At 49.3% G+C, this 17,803-nt stretch overlaps 1 protein-coding gene across 1 annotated transcript; it reads left to right on the top strand.

Annotated features, from left to right (window-relative positions):
* The first annotated feature begins 2,037 nt into the window (after positions 1 to 2,037).
* TRIM63 (tripartite motif containing 63) lies at positions 2,038 to 16,880 on the top strand. The gene is made up of 9 exons (XM_043909312.1): positions 2,038 to 2,337; positions 3,458 to 3,630; positions 6,682 to 6,850; positions 7,828 to 7,923; positions 9,087 to 9,320; positions 10,638 to 10,660; positions 10,997 to 11,121; positions 15,366 to 15,437; positions 16,292 to 16,880. The coding sequence occupies exons 1-9, from the start codon at positions 2,179 to 2,181 to the stop codon at positions 16,300 to 16,302; spliced, it is 1,062 nt and encodes a 353-aa protein (XP_043765247.1). The 5' UTR covers positions 2,038 to 2,178; the 3' UTR covers positions 16,303 to 16,880.
* Positions 16,881 to 17,803: the final 923 nt, after the last annotated feature.

Here is a 17,803-nt window from a genome sequence, read left to right as displayed (position 1 = left end):
CCTGTTGGCTGTTGAGATGACAAAATGAAATAATGATCATGAACTGCTTAGCCCAGTGCCCAGCACATAGTAGGTGCTCAAAAAAAAAACTAGCCATTGACTTTCGTGGGGGACCACCTTCTCCTTGAAATTGCCCATCCCTTGAGTTTGCCCAGTGGTCTGGTGGCTGGGATTCCACACTCCAAATGCAGAGGGCCCAGGTTTGATCCCTGATAAGGGAACTAGATTCCATGTGTGATGACTAAAGATCCCACATGCTGCAACTATGACTTGGCATAGCCAAATAAATAAATATTTAAAAAGGAGATACTTTTAAAAAGTTTCCCAGTCCTTGTCCTCTAGGACTCCTCCTCTTTCTGTGAAAGATTGCCCCTCTTCTTCTCCTTCCCATTCCCTCCCCATCACAAAGTTGGCTCCTCTGTCCTTACTACTCACTAGGCCTTATCTCAGGGCTTCAACCATCCACTCCTCTCTAGGCTGAGGTCATCAAACTTACTCTCCCACTGCCCCTTCTTTGTGAGATCCTGGACACTCCTCCTGTAGGTTCTACAGAATTTTAGGCTCATCCTGGGGCCCAGTGTTAGTGTTCCCACTCTCATACCAGCACCTTATAGCCATGTCCCTTTGCATGACTTTCTACCTTAAACACATTAGACCTGCCCTAATGACTTCAAACTGTCATGCTGGAGAAGACTCTTGAGAGTCCTTTGGACTGCAAGGAAATCCAACCAGTCCATCCTAAAGGAAATCAGTCCTGGATATTCATTGGAAGGACTGATACCAAAGCTCCAATACTTTGGTCACCTGATGCGAAGAACTGACTCATTGGAAAAGCCCCTGATGCTGGGAAAGATTGAGGGAGGAGAAGAAGTGACAGAGGATGAGATGGTTGGATGGTATCGCTGACTCAGTGGACATGAGTTTGAGCAAACTCTGGGAGATAGTGAAGGACCGGGAAGCCTGATGGGCTGCAGTGCATGGAATCGCAAAGAGTCAGACTTGACTTTGCCACGGAACAACAACAGTGACTTCTACCAGCCAACATGGAAGACGGCCCAGAAGGATGTGGAGAAAAATTTAAATTCGTGCAGAAAGCAGAGGGGAACATCTGGATAATGTCTAAGTGGGTACATAGTGCTTCGGGATACTACATGACACTTATTTGTGTCTGTCTCCCTTCCTAGCCTGTGAGTTTCCCAGGGCAAGAAAAAGGATTACTCATTTATCTCTCACCTTGTTGCCTGATGTATAGATTGTCACTGTTGTTTAGTCGCTCAGTGTCTGATGAATGAATAATATTCGTGTCTTTGCCACTTACTTCCCAAATCACTTTGAATAAGGTTCTTTCCTTCTTAAACCTCAGTGTCAAAATCTATAAAATGAGGAAACAGACTCTGTATCAAGGGAAGGAACCCTTGTATTAAAATGGAATTAGGGACTTCCCTGGAGGTCCAGTGGTTAAGACTCAGCGCTTCCACTGCAAGGAGTATGGGTTCGATCCTAGGTTGAGGAACTAAGATCCTACATGCAATCCAGAAAGAAAACAAAGAAAAAAAAAATGGAATTAGTGACCAAGGGATGGAGGGATGGTCTAGCCCTGGTTGGGGACATCTCAGGGTCTTTAGCAACATGCTGTGCTCGGGGTAGGACTTATCTGGGGAGTTTCCCAGGACTCCAGAGGAAGGGATGGACTTATTTAGGTCAGTGAGAGGGCACTGGCTGTTAACCCCACAAATCCCAGTGGCCCCCTCACTCCTTACCAGCCTGCTGTGGGAGGAGACTAATTTTTGGAGGAAACTCTGGGTACCAGTCCTGCCCCAAGCCTGCCCACGAACAAGCTGTTCTTGTTTACGACCCCCGTCCCAAGGGAACAGTGACGGCTCATCCTTACATGTGATCTGAGAGGGTTGGTCTTTCAGGCCTGGAGGAAACTCAAGCTTCGCCAGCCACTTGGCACCGGAATGCTCAGCTGGTCTCCTCTTGGGGCTCATGTGACCAGGGCCCAGCTATAAATATCAGAGGGGCCTCAGACCAAGGCAGAATTTGGGCGCCAGGAGAGGAAGGCAAAGAGACTTCGGGCGGGTATTCTGTGACAAAGACAAGACCCCCAGGTCTACTTAGAGCAAGGCAGGTGAAGGAGGCAGCCAGGTGGGTCCCCACGTCTGTCCCTAGGACAATATGGATTATAAGTCGAGCCTGATCCAGGATGGAAACCCCATGGAGAACCTGGAGAAGCAGCTGATCTGCCCCATCTGCCTGGAGATGTTTACCAAGCCGGTGGTCATCTTGCCGTGCCAGCACAACCTCTGCCGGAAGTGTGCCAACGACATCTTCCAGGTCAGTGCTGGGCCTGGCATAGAACTGGGGCCCCGGGCAGCTACTCAGTCTTCCTGTGATGAAAGCTAAAAGAAAACTCCTCTCTTAGTCCGGAACCCTTCCAAACTGGGCTTGTTTTTTTCCCCCTTTGAAATGAACCCTTGCCGAAGTCTCTGGAAGGGGTCGATGGGGCTGGGGAGGCGGCTCTGGCTGACCCATTCCTTCTCCATGACGCACTTGTCCCCTCCCCACCCTGCCTGCAGCTACCCCACCCCTGTCCTAAGCACCGCAGTTGACTCTCCAATCAGGAGTCAAATGCCTCAAGTGATAAGTGGGAGAGGCAGGCAGAAAGGAGAGAGAAACCAGACCCCAGAGGCTGGAGCCAGCTCCGCAGTGGCAGGGGGCCCAGATCTTTAGGAGGAGGGTGCCTGAGAGGCACTGGACAGTACAGGCATCTTCCCCTTGAAACTGTTTCCTATCATGGGGGGGCAGGAGGGGCTTCATCTCCTTAAGAAAAGAATGGGAGTGGGTGTCCATTCTGGCTGGGAGACAGGCCTCAATGTTCCCCAGAAGCACTTTACAGAATGTTCTCTATTTTTTCTTTAAAGTAGCAACTCTAGGAGCTGGCTCTAATTACATGCCCATTTCATGAATGGACAAACCGAGGCTTGATGAGAAAAGGTTGCTCACCCAAAGTCATTCCGAGAATTACTGTGACTTGAGCCTTGGTCTGCTGACCTCCAAACCTGATGATTCCTTAGTTTCTTCTCAGGTTCTCCCTGTATAAGTGGGCTGGCTCTCTCATATTAGGAAAGAAAGTGAAGTCGCTCAGTTGTGCCCAACTCTTTGCAATGCCATGGACGGTAGCCTGCCAGGCTCCTCCATCAATGGGATTTTCCAGGCAAGAATACTGGAGTGGGTTGCCATTTCCTTCTCCAGGGGAATCTTCCCGACCCAGGGGTCGAACCTGTGTCTTCCACACTGCAAGCGGACTCTTTACCGTCTGAGCCAAGGGGAAGCTTTAAGTCGTGTGGTTTGATGAGAATGGTGGTGGTGATCAAGGGGGAAGACAGGCGGAGGTCAGAAAGGGAAGGAGCCGAGGAGGGAGCCCAGGCCTCACCTCCGCCCCTGTCGCCAGCAGGCTGCCAATCCCTACTGGACCGGCCGGGTTGGCTCCGCGGCCATGTCTGGAGGCCGTTTCCGCTGCCCCTCCTGCCGCCACGAGGTGATCATGGACCGCCATGGAGTGTACGGCCTGCAGCGGAATCTGCTAGTGGAGAACATCATTGACATCTACAAACAGGAGTGCTCCAGGTCAGTGCTCCCTCCACGGGGAGGCCATCCCCCTGCCTCGGCCCATCCTCGGAGTCCAGCGCTTCAGGGCCCCATCCTCCTTCACCTGCTCTGGATCCAGTCCCCTAGCTGGAAGAGCTATGCCAGTTAGTCCAGAGAGCTGTCTCCTTTAGGCATGAATAGAGGCTCATCTTATCCCCCAGCCCTGGCTCTCGGCATCATCCAGTGAATGGCAGAGGACCCAGACATCAGGCTGTCTTCCTGAAAGATACTGAGACCAAAATCAGGGGACAGATGAGATGTGAGAGGGAGCGTGAGGGAGAGGGAGCCACTGGGGCCAGTTAAGTGGCCCTGATGAGCAGAGAAAGCACCCAGTGAGAACAAGGCCAGTTTCTCTAGAATGATAACAACAGTGCTAAACACCAGGAATGCTTCCTGCTGTTGCTTCACAGCGGTTCTATGGATTAGCATGGCTTTCATCATCCCTGTTTCATGGAGGAGGAAGTTGAGGCTCAAAGAGGTAAAATCACTTACCCAGAGTTTCACAGCTGAGAAGGAGAATTGCTGGGACCCAGCCCAGCGCCTGAACTGATCTGAACTGAGCCCAGCCCATCTAGCTCTAAGTCTCCCTGTTTGTGAAATAGCCACTCACTCCTGGGCAGAATTTGTGCCTGGTGGAGGTTGTGCCATGTTGGGGAGAGATACAGCTACAAAGGAGATCTTTACTGATCTGCATGTCCTGACAAGAGGCTGCTGACCTCATGGCCCTTGCAGTCCCAAACCCTCACTGAATACATGCTTGCAGGCTGTGTCCTGTGCCCCAGAAAGCCGATAGACTAGTCCTTGTTTGAGAAAGCTCTAACCAGAGAACTGTGTCTGCTACTCTGACTCTGTTACTCAAGCACTGTAGGGTCTTGGGTGAGTCTCTGGGCCTCTATGTCCTCTGTCTCCAGAAATGGGCAGTAAGATTTGTTATTGTGACTATCAAATAGGATGTTGATGGGAAGTGTTAAAAATGGCAAGTATTTATTGAGCATCCACTGTGTGCAGTGCTGCACTAAGTATTTTCCATGCATTATCCCCATTTTAATTCTCACAGTAATCCTATAAGCCATTTTTACCCTCATTTTCCGATGAGAAAATGGAGACTCAGAGGTTTGTCTGAGACCACTCAGCTAGGAAGTGGTGAAGCTGAGAGGGGGCCTGTCTGACTGACTCAATGGTGAACATTCTTAACTGCTATTGCCTCTCATGTTGCTGGAGTTCAACACTACAAAAATGCAATTATGTTGTTGATCATGATTATGATCATAATAAAATCAACATTGCACCAAAATAATAGCCCATCCAGAGTCGACCTAGGAAGAGGAAGCTGTGTTTGAACCCTTCCAGGCCTTTCCCCAGAACTGAACGATGACGATAGTTATTGAGGGTCTTCTCCATGCCAGGCACTGTTCATTCATCAAAGAGAACTCCTGCCATGATCCCAGTAGCTCAGGGGTGAAACCAGGGCTCAAAGAGGTGAAATCACTTGTCCAAGGTCACCATGAGTAAGCGGCAGAACAGTGGGGACTTGAACCCTGATGCGGGCGCCTGGGGTTGGGAGGATGGGCATCTGGGATGATGAGGAACACAGGCACCAGCCCGCAGGATCTTGCCTCACCTCTGCACCTGCTGTCACCCCAGAGCTCCCTTCCCAGGGGGCAGAGACAGGTGGCAAAGGGAGAGCCCTGCCAGCATGGGCGACCCTGGGCTAAATCGTGCAAAAAGACAAGTCTGAAAAGGAGCTTATTTAAGATCTTGAGGGGACAGTAATGCCCAGGGTGTGCTCAGTCACGCGGGGCCGTTTGGAGGTGAGACAGTGACATGACGGCGGATGGTCACCATTTATGACCTGCCCACCATGGCTCAGTAGTGAAGAATTCGCTTGTCAGTGTTGAAGACACAGGGGATATGGGTTCAATCCCTGTGTTGGGAAGGTCGGAGAAGGAAATGGCAACCCACTCAGGTATTCTTGACTGGAGGAATCCACGGACAGTGGAGCCTGATGGGCTACAGTCCATGGGGTTGCAAAGAGTCGGAGACGACTAAGTGACTAAGCACACACGCACTGCTGTGTTAGGGGCTGGCAAGTCAGACGTGGTGTAGACACGCTGTTGACTCTAGATGAGTGTCGAGTTAGCTGGGGCGGTAAAACCTAGACTCAAAAAATTGAATCTCAGGGAGGAAGTGACCCTGAGGGAACCATAGATAAATGCCCGAGCCCCTAAGAGGAGAGAGACAAAGGGAGAAAGTCATCCTCAGAGTGTGTGTTTGGGAAAAAAGAGAAAGAAGCAACTCTGGATCCTGGAAAGACTCTCAGGTTGGAAATTAAGGCTTGTGCTGGGCCATTGGATGGCCCTGGGCTGCCTCTGCTTTAGCTGAGTGACTTGGGGCACACATACCACCTCCTTCTCAGAGCCTTGGTACACCTTCATGGCATGCTTACTGATGTATTCTTTCCACCTGTATTTAATCACCACCTTCTCCGTGTCAGGCACTGTACACTGCAGATTTAGGGCTGAAGACAACAGGCAAGTTTCCCTGCTTCGACAGAGATTACAGTCTGGTGGATTAAATATAGAATTCAGTGAGGCCATGAATATAAATTGCTTTGTTGGAAGCCCAACCTGCTGTAACCAAGAGCCTGGGGACTATAATTAGAACAAATGAACCTAACCTCCCCTGCCCTGACTTGCTGGGCGACCTTGGGCAAGTCCATTCACCTTTCTGGGACCCAGTTTCCTCTCTTCCAGAACGTCTCAAAATGACTCTGGGATCCTACAACTTTTTCCAGGTCCTGCACTGGCCAGGCCTGGGCCGACTCCATCATTGGAGTTTGAATCCTAGTCTTGGTGTCATTGGCTTCCCTGGTTCTGTGTCCTCAGAGAATGAAAAGAAAAGGATTCAGGACAGCCAACCTCTGAGAGCTCGGGTCATAGATACGGGGTGGGGTGGGGGGCTCCTGGGGCTGCAGGGGAAGACAGGGACTTGAGACCCCACAATGTGACTGATGATTCTTCTCCACTTCAGTCGGCCGCTGCAGAAGGGCAGCCACCCCATGTGCAAGGAGCATGAAGATGAGAAAATCAACATCTACTGCCTCACGTGCGAGGTGCCCACATGCTCCATGTGCAAGGTGTTCGGAGCCCACAAGGCCTGCGAGGTGGCCCCGCTGCAGAGTGTCTTCCAGGGACAGAAGGTACTGGCCTGAGCAACTCTCACTCCCAGCTCGAGCCCGCTGGACAGATGATTCAGGATGTGGATTTGATCCCTGTAGATCTGCTGAGCCGGCCTTTCAGGAATAGTCCCCCTGGAGGGACGTCCCGGGCCGCAGGGAGAACCGCTCTTGCCTTCCTTGGGGAGATGGCTGAGCTCATGAGTTATACTTAGAGCCACTTGAGGGCACCTGGGTGCGGCCCCAAGGGAGAGACCAGATCGCAGGGCCAGGTCACCTGGGTCCTCTTAGGCCATGACTTCTATAACCCAGTGTGGTTTGGGCCCCTGCTGCCTCTTCCTGTGCTGGTCACCCCTCCCCAGATCCCCCTGCAGCAAGAGGCAGGCTTCTCCCTGGGTCCCTGGGCCTGTGAGAGCCCCACCACCCTGTCCGTGCAATAAGCTGTGGCTTCCCATCCTAAAGGGCTTCCCAGGTGACTCAGTGGTAAAGAATTCACCTACCAACGCAGGAGACACAGATTCAATCTCTGGGCTGGGAAGATCCTCTGGAGAAGGGAATGGCAACGCACTCCAGGATTCTTGCTTGGGAAATGCCACGGACAGAGGAGCCTTGTGGGTTACAGTCCTTAGGATCGCAGAAGAGTCGGACATGACTTAGTGACTTCCTCCCCTCGTTCCTCTCTTCTCTTGATCTTTCTCTTCTAGAATTCTCCAACCTATTTTTTTTTTCTTCTGGATCCCTTCATTAGAAACAAGCCCCTCCTTGGCCAGCACATTGCTGTGTATTTGGGGCAGCTCACTTCTCTCTGCACCTCCACTGATATGAGGGGTGCAGTGTCTCTCTGGTGTTCTCTGCTCTGAACCTGAGCTGCACCCCAGAAAGAGGCTCTTTCTAGCAGAGAGGGAAGTGAGGGTGCCGTGTTGCTGCCACTCCCAAGGGGGTAGGCTCTGAGACTATTTTTGTCTCTCCTCTCCTGTTCCCCCACCCTCCCTCCCATCTAGACTGAGCTGAGCAACTGTATCTCCATGCTGGTGGCAGGGAACGACCGTGTGCAGACCATCATCACTCAGTTGGAGGACTCCTGTCGTGTGACCAAGGTGAGGGGAAGCATAGCTGGGCCTAGGGGTTCAAAGCCTCCCAGGGCAACCTGGTCTCTGGGGTGGCTTCCCCGTGGAGCCTGGAGCCTGGAGTGTTCACACAGGGATGGCTGGGGAGTGGATGACTAATCCATTTAGCCATTCACTCACAAATGCTTCTTGAGGACAGCTGGGTACCAAGTTCTGCCAAAGATGCTGAGGATGGGGTGGTGAGGAAGACAGACCAGGTCCCTGACTTCAGGCAGTGTCCCCCTCAACCATTCCCAGCATTTATTCAGGGAACTAGTAGTTCTAAGAGCATTGTTCTCCAGTGTGCTGTAGACTAAAGCTTCTCAGACTTTAATGGGAAACTTTAAATTACCCTGAGGTTTTGTTAGAATTCAAGTTCTGATTCAGTAGGTCTAGAAGGAGGCATGAGATTGTGCTTTTCTAACAAGCTCCCAGTATTGCCCAAGTTGCTTGTCCATGGACCACCCTCTGAGGAGCAAGACTGGAGAGGCAGAGGACTCTTTTCTATTCCTGCAAAAGCACCCATGATTTTTCATCTCCCCTTGAGGTGGGGACCTGGGAATGACATGGTGAGGGGTAGGAGTGATCACTGTATTTCTGATGGATAGAGTTGTGTGAGTATAGGTTCAGAGAAGGAAGAAGAATGTTGTTATTATCCATGAGGGGCCTCCAGTCTAATGATATGCTACTATTACACTCAGTTTACAGGTAAGGAAACTAAAATGTAGCGTCAGTGTTGGACAGCGGGGAGCCTCAATGTGGAGACCACTAGTGGGGGAGATGCTTCTCCACGTCTCTGAGGACCAAATGATGCAGAGTTTCCCAAATCTGGTTTTGGTTCTAAAGTGGAGAAAGGGTGTGACTTGGGGGCACACAGGAGGCCCACATATGTCATCCCGCCTGACCCTACAGTCTCCACTTTTGAGGACCTTAAAGGTATAGCTTTCTCTACGACACCAGCCTCCAAACATTGAAGCAAACCCTAGCAAATGCTTTCTTCTGGCTAAGGCTTTGTTTCATGTTCTGCAAAATGGGGGTGCAGTAAATCTCTCCCAGCTCTAGACTCTTCATTCCTAGCACACCCATCCCAGGAAGGAAGGGTGGGGATAGGAAGGAGGACCCGCAGGAAGTGACTCGGAGATCTCTGTGCCCAGGAGAACAGTCACCAGGTGAAAGAAGAACTGAGCCAGAAGTTTGATGCGCTGTACGCCATCCTGGATGAGAAGAAGAGCGAGCTGCTGCAGCGGATCACGCGGGAGCAGGAGGAGAAGCTCGGCTTCCTCGAGGCCCTCATCCAGCAGTACCGGGAGCAACTGGACAAGTCCACCAAGCTGGTGGAGACAGCCATCCAGTCTCTGGACGAGCCTGGTGGCGCCATCTTCCTCTTGGTGAGCAGTCCTGGGAGGGTGTGGGCACTTCAACTTAGCAGAGCCAAGGCGCAAGTTGGGCTCCATCACTGATCACCAAAGGCTATGCCTTTGGGGAAGTTATGTCAAGCTCCTTCATATTTAATGACTCAATCTCCTCATCTCTATGTGCTGTGCTGTGGTTAGTTTCTCAGTCGTGTCCAGCTCTTTGTGACCCCATGGACTGCAGCCCGCCAGGCTCTTCTGTCCATGGGGATTCTCCAGGCGAGAATACTGGAGTGGATTGCCATGCCCTCCTCCAGGGGATTTTCACAACCCAAGGATTGAACCCAGGCCTCCTGCTTTGCAGGTGGATTCTTTACCATCTGAGTTCCCTGGTGGCTCAGAGGGTAAAGTGTCTGCCTGCAATGCAGGAGACCCAGGTTCGATTCCTGGGTCAGGAAGATCCCCTGGAGAAGGAAATGGCAACCCACTCTGGTATTCTTGCCGGTAAAATCCCATGGATGGAGAAGCTTAGTAGGTTTATAGTCCATGGGATTGCAAAGAGTCGGACACGACTGAGCGACTTCACTTTCTTTCTTTTTCACTTTCTTTACCATCTGAGCCACCAGGGAGACCCAAGAATATTGGAGTGGGTAGCCTATCCTTTCTCCAGGGGAACTTCCTGACTCAGGAATTGAGCTAGAGTCTCCTGCGTTGCAGGCAGATTCTTTACCAGCTGAGCTACCCAGAAAGCCCCTATCTGCGTAGTGAGCATGTAACAATTCCTCCCTCCTTTCCTCTCAACTGATTTTATGGGGATCAAGTAAAAGGATGCTTGTGAAATGGCTTTGCAAGTTGCAAAATACAGTGCCCGTGTGGAGACTATCAACTGAGCCCCTGCTGTAGGCCAGTCACTGAGATGGAGAGACAGGTGAAAGAGACAGCCCTACCCTAGAAGAGCTTGTCGGGGAAACATGAAGGGATCAGCTGTAAGATTTTGTAAGGAAGAGTTAAGTTCAATAAAAATTTCCTAAGCACATACTGTGGGCTGGGCTTTGTGCTTAGAATGTGATTCTCATCTTGGGGATTTCCGTGTTTGAGTGCTTAGATGAGTACTCCTAGAATCCAAGCTTCCTGCCACAACGGGAGGGTCCTAGGATAATGACCAAGGCCTGTGCAGACCATGGACAGAGGGAAAATCCAAGTTCTGTTTGGCTGAACCTGATGACCAGGTCAAAGCTGGGCAAGGCGATGGCACCAAGTGTGCATCCGCAGTGCCGGGTCCCCAATTTTGCTGATTTCCTGGGGCTCCCCTTTCTGCAGTTCTAACCCTTTGCTCTTTCTCTCCCCACACAGAGTGCCAAGCAGCTCATCAGAAGGTCAGTGTCTCCCCAGGGCTATGAGTCAAGGCTCCAGTTCCCCTCAGGGCCTCTGATGTGGTTAGAAGACCTCCTCCTTTCTTTGCATTAGTTCTGCTGGGAGGGTCTTCCCCCGGGGCTAGCGTTCCTAGCCTTTGCATCCCTGCTGTCTTAGATATCTATTCTGCTTGTGACCCAAGGGAAAACACTCCATCCTCCAGGGAAGCCTCTGGGTACAAGGTCTGGGTGTGGACATAAGCATGTGCCCTGGTGTAAGTTGGAGCTAAAATGCCTTCTTCCTTCTCTGGGACCAGAGATCTCACTGTGCCCCTCCTTGCTTTTCTCTCTGCCCCACAGCATTGTGGAAGCTTCCAAGGGTTGCCAGCTGGGGAAGATAGAGCAGGGCTTTGAAAACATGGACTACTTTACTTTGGACTTAGAGCACATAGCTGACACCCTGAGGACCATCGACTTTGGGACAGGTAAGGGGTTATTTCCCCTGGAAGTCAGCCTCCCTCCCACTGAGCCCCACGTGGAGGCAGATACACTGCCAAACATGCCCAGATATCCATCAAACTTGTACAGTTAACTTCTGGATGAGCCCAGCTCAATAAATTATATATGGATCTGCTATAGGGAGGAACTTGGGGTGATAGAAATAGCAAAGGCAACTTGGAATCAGGCAGTTCAGTTCAGTTCAGTCACTCAGTCGTGTCCGACTCTTTGCAACCCCATGGACTGCAGCCGCCAGGCTTCCCTGACCATCACCAAATCCCGGAGCTTGCTCAAACTCACATTCATCAAGTTGGTGATACCATCCAACCATCTCATCTTTTGTCAGCCCCTTCTCCTCCTATCTTCAGTCTTTCCCAGCATCAGGGTCTTTTCCAGTGAGTCAGTTCTTCGCGACAGGTGGCCAAAGTATTGGAGTTTCAGCTTCAGCATCAGTCCTTCCAATGAATATTCAGGATGGATTTCCTTTAGGATTGACTGGTTGGATCTCCTTGCAGTCCAAGGGACTCTCAAGAGTTTTCTCCAACACCACAGTTCAAAAGCATCAATTCTTCGGCATTCAACCTTCTTTAGAGTCCAACTCTCACATCCATACATGACTACGAGAAAAACCATAGCTTTGATTAGACAGACCTTTGTTGGTAAAGTAATGTCTCTGCTTTTTAATATGCTGTCTAGGTTTGTCATAGCTTTTCTTCCAAGGAACAAGAGTCTTTTAACTTCATAAAATCAGGCAGACCTAAGATCAAATCTGGTTGTGCTACTTCTATTGTTTTTTTAAATTTATTTTTGACTGCACGGGGCCTTTGTTGCTGTGGTGGGTTTTCTCTAGTTATAGTACATGGACTTTTCTTGTTTTGGAGCACAGGCTGTAGGGTATGCTGGCTTCAGTAGTTGAGGTGCACAGGCTTAGTTATCCTCCCGCAGGTGGACTCTTTCCAGACCAGGAATGGAAACAGTGTTCCATGCTTTGGCAGGGGGATTCTTAACCACTCAGTTCTGCCACTTCTTATCTTGTGTGGCATTTTGATGGTTCCCTCCACCTCTCTGAGCTTCATTTCCTTACTTTAAACTTAGGTTACAAACGGGCCTACTGATAATGACCACCGAAAGATGCTGTGCAACAAATAAGACATTGATTCAGAGGCCTCTGTAAGGTACTAGACATATACTAGTTATTGCCTAAATCTAGTCTTAACTTCAGCTCCCTACTGCTATAACCTTGGATACTCAGGCACCTTAATTTATATATTTTCTGTCCTTGCTTCTGTTTGTGATTACTTTTCCACAGAATACCTATAATAATTGTAACAATATAGCCATAACAATAATAAAGGAAGAATAATAAGAAAGCATGAGGAACCAGATGGAGAACAAAGATGTTAATAGTTCGCTCAAAGTTTCACAGTTGAAAGGTAGCTAGTTAGCAACAAAGAGAAGGGGGGCAGTTCCAGTTCTGTTGAATGTGCCTTTGTAGGAGACGTGATGCTCCAGTGGTCTGCTGAGAGTAAGAAAGAGAGGTAGGGGTTGTGTAGGGGCAGGGAAGAGCTGTGAATGGGCTTGCAAGAGAAAGAAAAGCTTCTTGACACCTCCTGCGTCTGCTTGCCTGCAAGCTTTCAGAATCTGGAGTGTTAAATCCATTCTCAGAAGCCCAAATATACTCTATTCTTGGGTAAGGACGACATACATCCTAAAGCTGAGGTGTCAATGAAAGGGTTAGTTGCTCAGTTATGTCCAACTCTTTGTGACCCCATGAACTGTAGCCCACCAGGCTCTGCTGTCCATGGGATTATCCCGCAAGAATACTGGAATGGGTTGCCATTTCCTTCTCCAGGGGATCTTTCCGACCCGGGGATCGAACCTGGGTCTCTGGCATTGCAGACAGATTCTCTACTGTCTCAGCCACCAGGGACGTTGCCAGTCACCAGGGAGATGTCAATGGACTTGGGTAAATGCATGGCCGTAGATCATCTGGGCTTCCCAGGTGGTGTTAGTGGTAAAGAACTCGGCTGCTAATATAGGAGATGTAAGAGATGCCGGTTCGATCCCTGGGTTGGGAAGATCCCCTGGAGTCACCCTCCCTAAACTAAGATAATCAAGAGTGGATCATGGGGAGGGCGGTGGGAGGGGGGTTCAGGATGGGGAACACATGTAAATCCATGGCTGATTCATGTCAATGTATGGCAAAAACCACTACAATATTGTAAAGTAATTAGGCCTCCAACTAATAAAAATAATTGGGAAAAATAAATAAAAAATGAAAAAAAAAAACTTTAAGGGAAACAGAAAAAAAAAAAAGAGTGGATCACACTATGTGAGCGGTCTGACACTGTGAACCCCTGCACTGCCTTCAGTAATCTCCCTGGGCCTCTCCGTGTCCCCACAGGTAAATGGGGAGAGTACCCATGGCTACCATTCATTGAGAACTTTCTGTGTCCTGGCCACTGAGCCCTGGACGTGAAGTCTGTTGCTTAATACACCAACTTTAAGAGGTAGCTCTTTTGTCATCTCTGTTTTGTAGTCAAGGCAATAAAACCAAGGACAGGTGGGAGAATGGGTCCATGACCACGTACGACTGAGTCCCTTTGCTGCCTCCCTGAAACTAGCACAGCACTGTTAACTGGCTGAACTCCAACATCAAATAAAAGTTAAAAAAATAAAACCAAGGAAAGGTGAGGGGCATGCAGAGCCCACATGGGCAGTAAGTATAGGTTCCACCAAGGGTTGTCTGGGGGTTGTATGAGGCGATGCGTGTACAGTCCTTAGCACAAGTTAGCACTTGGCACGTAGTAAGTTCTCAGCAAATGCTGCTATTAAGTAGTTAATTGTAATAATGGTTTAAATCACCACACACAAAAAATTTCCTTGGGTTATGCACAGATCCCAGTTGTCAGTTTGGAGGAATTAACTTTTTCAAGCCTTTCCCCAGATACCCTTGACAAATACTCTGTGTCTGTACTGACCCCTTCAGGGCACCCAAAGGCTTAAAGAAGGGACTTGAGAGAGGGGGCAGGGAAGGGGCCTGTTCCCTGTGAGTAGAGCTTGAAGGCAAGACCCCAGGATGGGAAAGTGAGCACACAGCTTGCACCATAGTCACCATCTGGGGCTCAGTTTCAGACAACTAAGGAGTAGATGGCCCCTGAAGGGCTCCCCACCCTGTATCCATGGCCCTGTAGGCTAAGGAATGTGGGAAAACTGGACAAGGAGTGTGAGGCAAGCAGATTTCAAAGACTGAGCAAATTCCTTCAGGATAAGGACTCTGATTCCTGAGGACCAAGGCATTTCCCCATATTTTCCCAGGTAATGATGCTCAGTGTGCAGAGGTACACAGTCTGGGTATGCATTCCCAGGGTCCCCTCTGGTCACAGGCAGATCAAGGAAGAGATGCTGCTGCTATTGGAACAAAGGAGGTCTTGAGCTTCCCTGCCTTGGAGCGTGTCAGGGGAGGGAGGAGGGCGGGGAAGGAGGAACAAACCCATCACCTCCTGGGCCCCTCAGGTCACCACATGGCCCTTTGATCCTGACTGGACAGTGAGATACTTTATTTTGGGGGACTCCAAAATCTGCAGATGGTGATTGCAGCCATGAAATTAAAAGATGCTTGTTCCTTGGAAGAAAAGCTATGACCAACAGCATATTAAAAAGCAGAGATATTACTTTGCCGACACAGGTCCATCTAGTCAAAGCTATGGTTTTTCCAGTAGTCATGTATGGATGTGAGAGTTGGACTCTAAAGAAAGCTAAGCACCAAAGAATTGATGCTTTTGAACTGTGGTGTTGGAGAAAACTCTTGAGAGTCCCTTGGACTGCAAGGAGATCCAACCAGTCAATCCTAAGGGAAATCCACCCTGAATATTCATTGAAAGGACTGATGCTGAAGCTGAAACTCCAATACTCTGGCCACCTGATACGAAGAACTGCCTGATTGGAAAAGACCCTGATGCTGGGAAAGATTGAAGGCAGGAGGAGAAGGGGCCGACAGAGGGGGAGATGGTTGGATGGCATCACAGACTTGATAGGCATGAGTTTGAGTAAATTCCGGGAGTTGGTGATGGACAGGGAGGCCTGGTGTGCTGCAGTCCATGAGGTTGCAAAGAGTTGGATGCGACTGAGCGACTGAACTGAACTGGGTGTCTCCAGCCTGGATCTCTCTTGAACCTCTCCTCTGAGACACCAGCCCCAACCTAAGGCAATTGTTCTTTGTCACACACAGATGAGGAAGAGGAGGAGTTCATTGAAGAAGAAGATCATGAAGAGGAAGAGTCCACAGAGGGGAAGGAAGAAGGTGGGATATCCATCTACCTCCACTTATTCATTCATTCAGTGACAACTTGAGATCCCTACTGAGTGACACTGGGATGGTGTTTCCAGTCCCCAGTATGGATTTTAAACCCTTTTTTAAGAGTTTTTAAGGTAAAATTAAAAAGAGATTTTAAGGTAGAACCCGTTCCCTTTTCTCTTAGAGAAGTCCCCCCAACTATTCATAATAAAGACTTCTCACTTTACCTCTAAATGACCTTCCTAAACAGAAAGTGACACAGTATAACAGAAGTCATATAGAGCACTCATGAAGCAGGCTTGGGTCAATATTCAAAATTTTTTAAACTAGTTGTCAGCATTTTTTAAATTAGTAGAATTATTTTTAAAAAGGAGCTTTTGTTTTTTAAAAGAAGGTTTCAATTAAAGAATTTGGATTTTCATCTTGTGAAAATTTGGAAAGAGCGAACTACGCTGGGGCTTCCCTGGTGGCTCAGGGGTAAAGAATCCGCCTGCAATGCAGGAGACATGGGTTCGATCCCCGGGTCGGGAAGAGCCCCTGGAGAAGGAAATGGCAACCCACTCCAGTATTCTTGCCTGGATAATCCCATGGACAGCAGAGCCTGGTGGACTATAATCCATGAGGTCACAAAAGAGTTGGACATAACTGAGCAACTAACACTTTAATTTTTCAGCCGTCTGTAGTTTTTTTGCATTGGATCTGCAATCCATAGCATTCACACAGTTAAATTCTATTTTGATTTTAAAAGGAAGAGGTCAGGCAGGAATTGGGGTTTGATAATTTTTTCCCCACAGCTTGGCAAGTCCTGGATCCTTCTGAGTTCCCATCTCACCTTGTTTTTCTTTGTCTTTTTCTTTCAGGACACCAGTAAGGAGATGATGAGGGAGAGACCCTCTAGATGCAGAGAGACGGGGAGGGTGGGGATGGGCCCATCTGCCTTAGTGACAGGCCCGGGGTGGGAGGGGTCAGGGTCCCTGGAGGGGCAACGGGGAGGTGTGTCTTCTCTCTGCTCAGAGAGCAGGAACTAGGAGTAGGACCCCACCGCTGTGTCCAGCGTTGCGAACCAGAATTGGAAACGTGCTTGAAACAACCACACTGGATTCTTTTCTACGTTGGTGCAAAATGGAATATTTTGTACATTTTTTAAATGTGATTTTTGTATACTTGTATATGTATGCCAATTTGGTGCTTTTTGTAAAGGAACTTTTGTATGATAATGCCTGGTCATTGTGTGACTGGCGATTGTTATAAAGAAGGGAAGGAAGCCAGGTTGATACAGCTGCCCACTTCCTCTCCTTGGTGGGAGGACTTCGTAGCACTCACAGGTCCAGGAAAGGATAATGTACTGTATTTCAGCGTCTATACCCCACATAAGGGACGGTGACCGAGTTTGTGATATATGTTGTTTTAATAAATGCACAGCGCTTTCTTCCAATTATTACCAAAAGAGCTGAGGTTTCATTCAGCCTTTTTTTTCCAGTGAGGAGAGTTCAGGGCAGACAGACAGAAGGCCTGCTAGGAAGTGTAGGGCAGGAAATAGACAGTAATGGCAAAAACCCAGGTTTCTATCCCACCAAACAAGTTGTCCTTCAACCTTGCATTTCCCAATGAGAGCTCCTTGGAAAACTGGCCTTGACAGGACCCTTCAGAAAAGGTTTCATTCAGTGCCTTGTTTTCTGGTTCTCTAGAAAACACAACCTGAGGCAAAGAGTGAATAGTTCAGCTACATTCCTAGGACAGCCAGAGTGAAGGGAAGTGGAAGCCAGGTAGGAAAGTGAAGTGAAGAGAAAGTCGCTCAGACGTGTCCGACTGTTTGTGACCCCATGGACTATACAGTCCATGGAATTCTCCAGGCCAGAATACTGGAGTGGATAGCTTTTCCCTTCTCCAGGGGATCTTCCCAACCCAGGGACTGAACCCAGGTCTCCCACACTGCAGGCAGATTCTTTAACCGCTGAGCCACCAGCGAGGAAAGCAAATATATAAAGTATCATGTTACCGAGCTGGCCACAGCTTCACCAAGAGAGCTGGCTGCTTGCTCAAGCATGGGAGATGCTTCTAGCAGGGCAAAAAGAACAGTGTGCCTTGAACAGTTCATCAGTAGGAAGAAGGGGGAGACTTGTCTACTGGCTTCTTTCACCTCCCATCTCTTAGGATTGGAGTTTGCCTCCCAGAGCGTCAATGCCCCGAGCGTCCCTTATGTCACTTGACCCTTTGGGCAGCTGTGGGGGACGCTCAAGGGCTGTCAGCTGACTCTGCAGGTGGTGAGGGAGCCTCCAGGTCTTGTGGGGTTGGGCGTAGGTTTTGTGCTGGTCTCAGCTTATTAATGACTAATGTGGTTAGACCGGCCCCCGTAATTCTTGTTAATTTCA

Source organism: Cervus elaphus, chromosome 8, assembly GCF_910594005.1.
Source record: "Cervus elaphus chromosome 8, mCerEla1.1, whole genome shotgun sequence".
Classification (NCBI taxonomy): Eukaryota; Metazoa; Chordata; class Mammalia; order Artiodactyla; family Cervidae; genus Cervus; species Cervus elaphus.
This window is presented reverse-complemented; position numbering and strand designations above follow the sequence as displayed.

Excerpts from the sequence above, each read along its gene's own strand:
- TRIM63 (XM_043909312.1), top strand. The coding sequence starts at position 2,179 with ATGGATTATAAGTCGAGCCTGATCCAGGATGGAAACCCCATGGAGAAC. Across the intron at positions 9,321-10,637 it reads GTGGCGCCATCTTCCTCTTG|AGTGCCAAGCAGCTCATCAG; the intron begins GTGAGCAGTCCT and ends CTCCCCACACAG. Across the intron at positions 11,122-15,365 it reads GACCATCGACTTTGGGACAG|ATGAGGAAGAGGAGGAGTTC; the intron begins GTAAGGGGTTAT and ends TGTCACACACAG.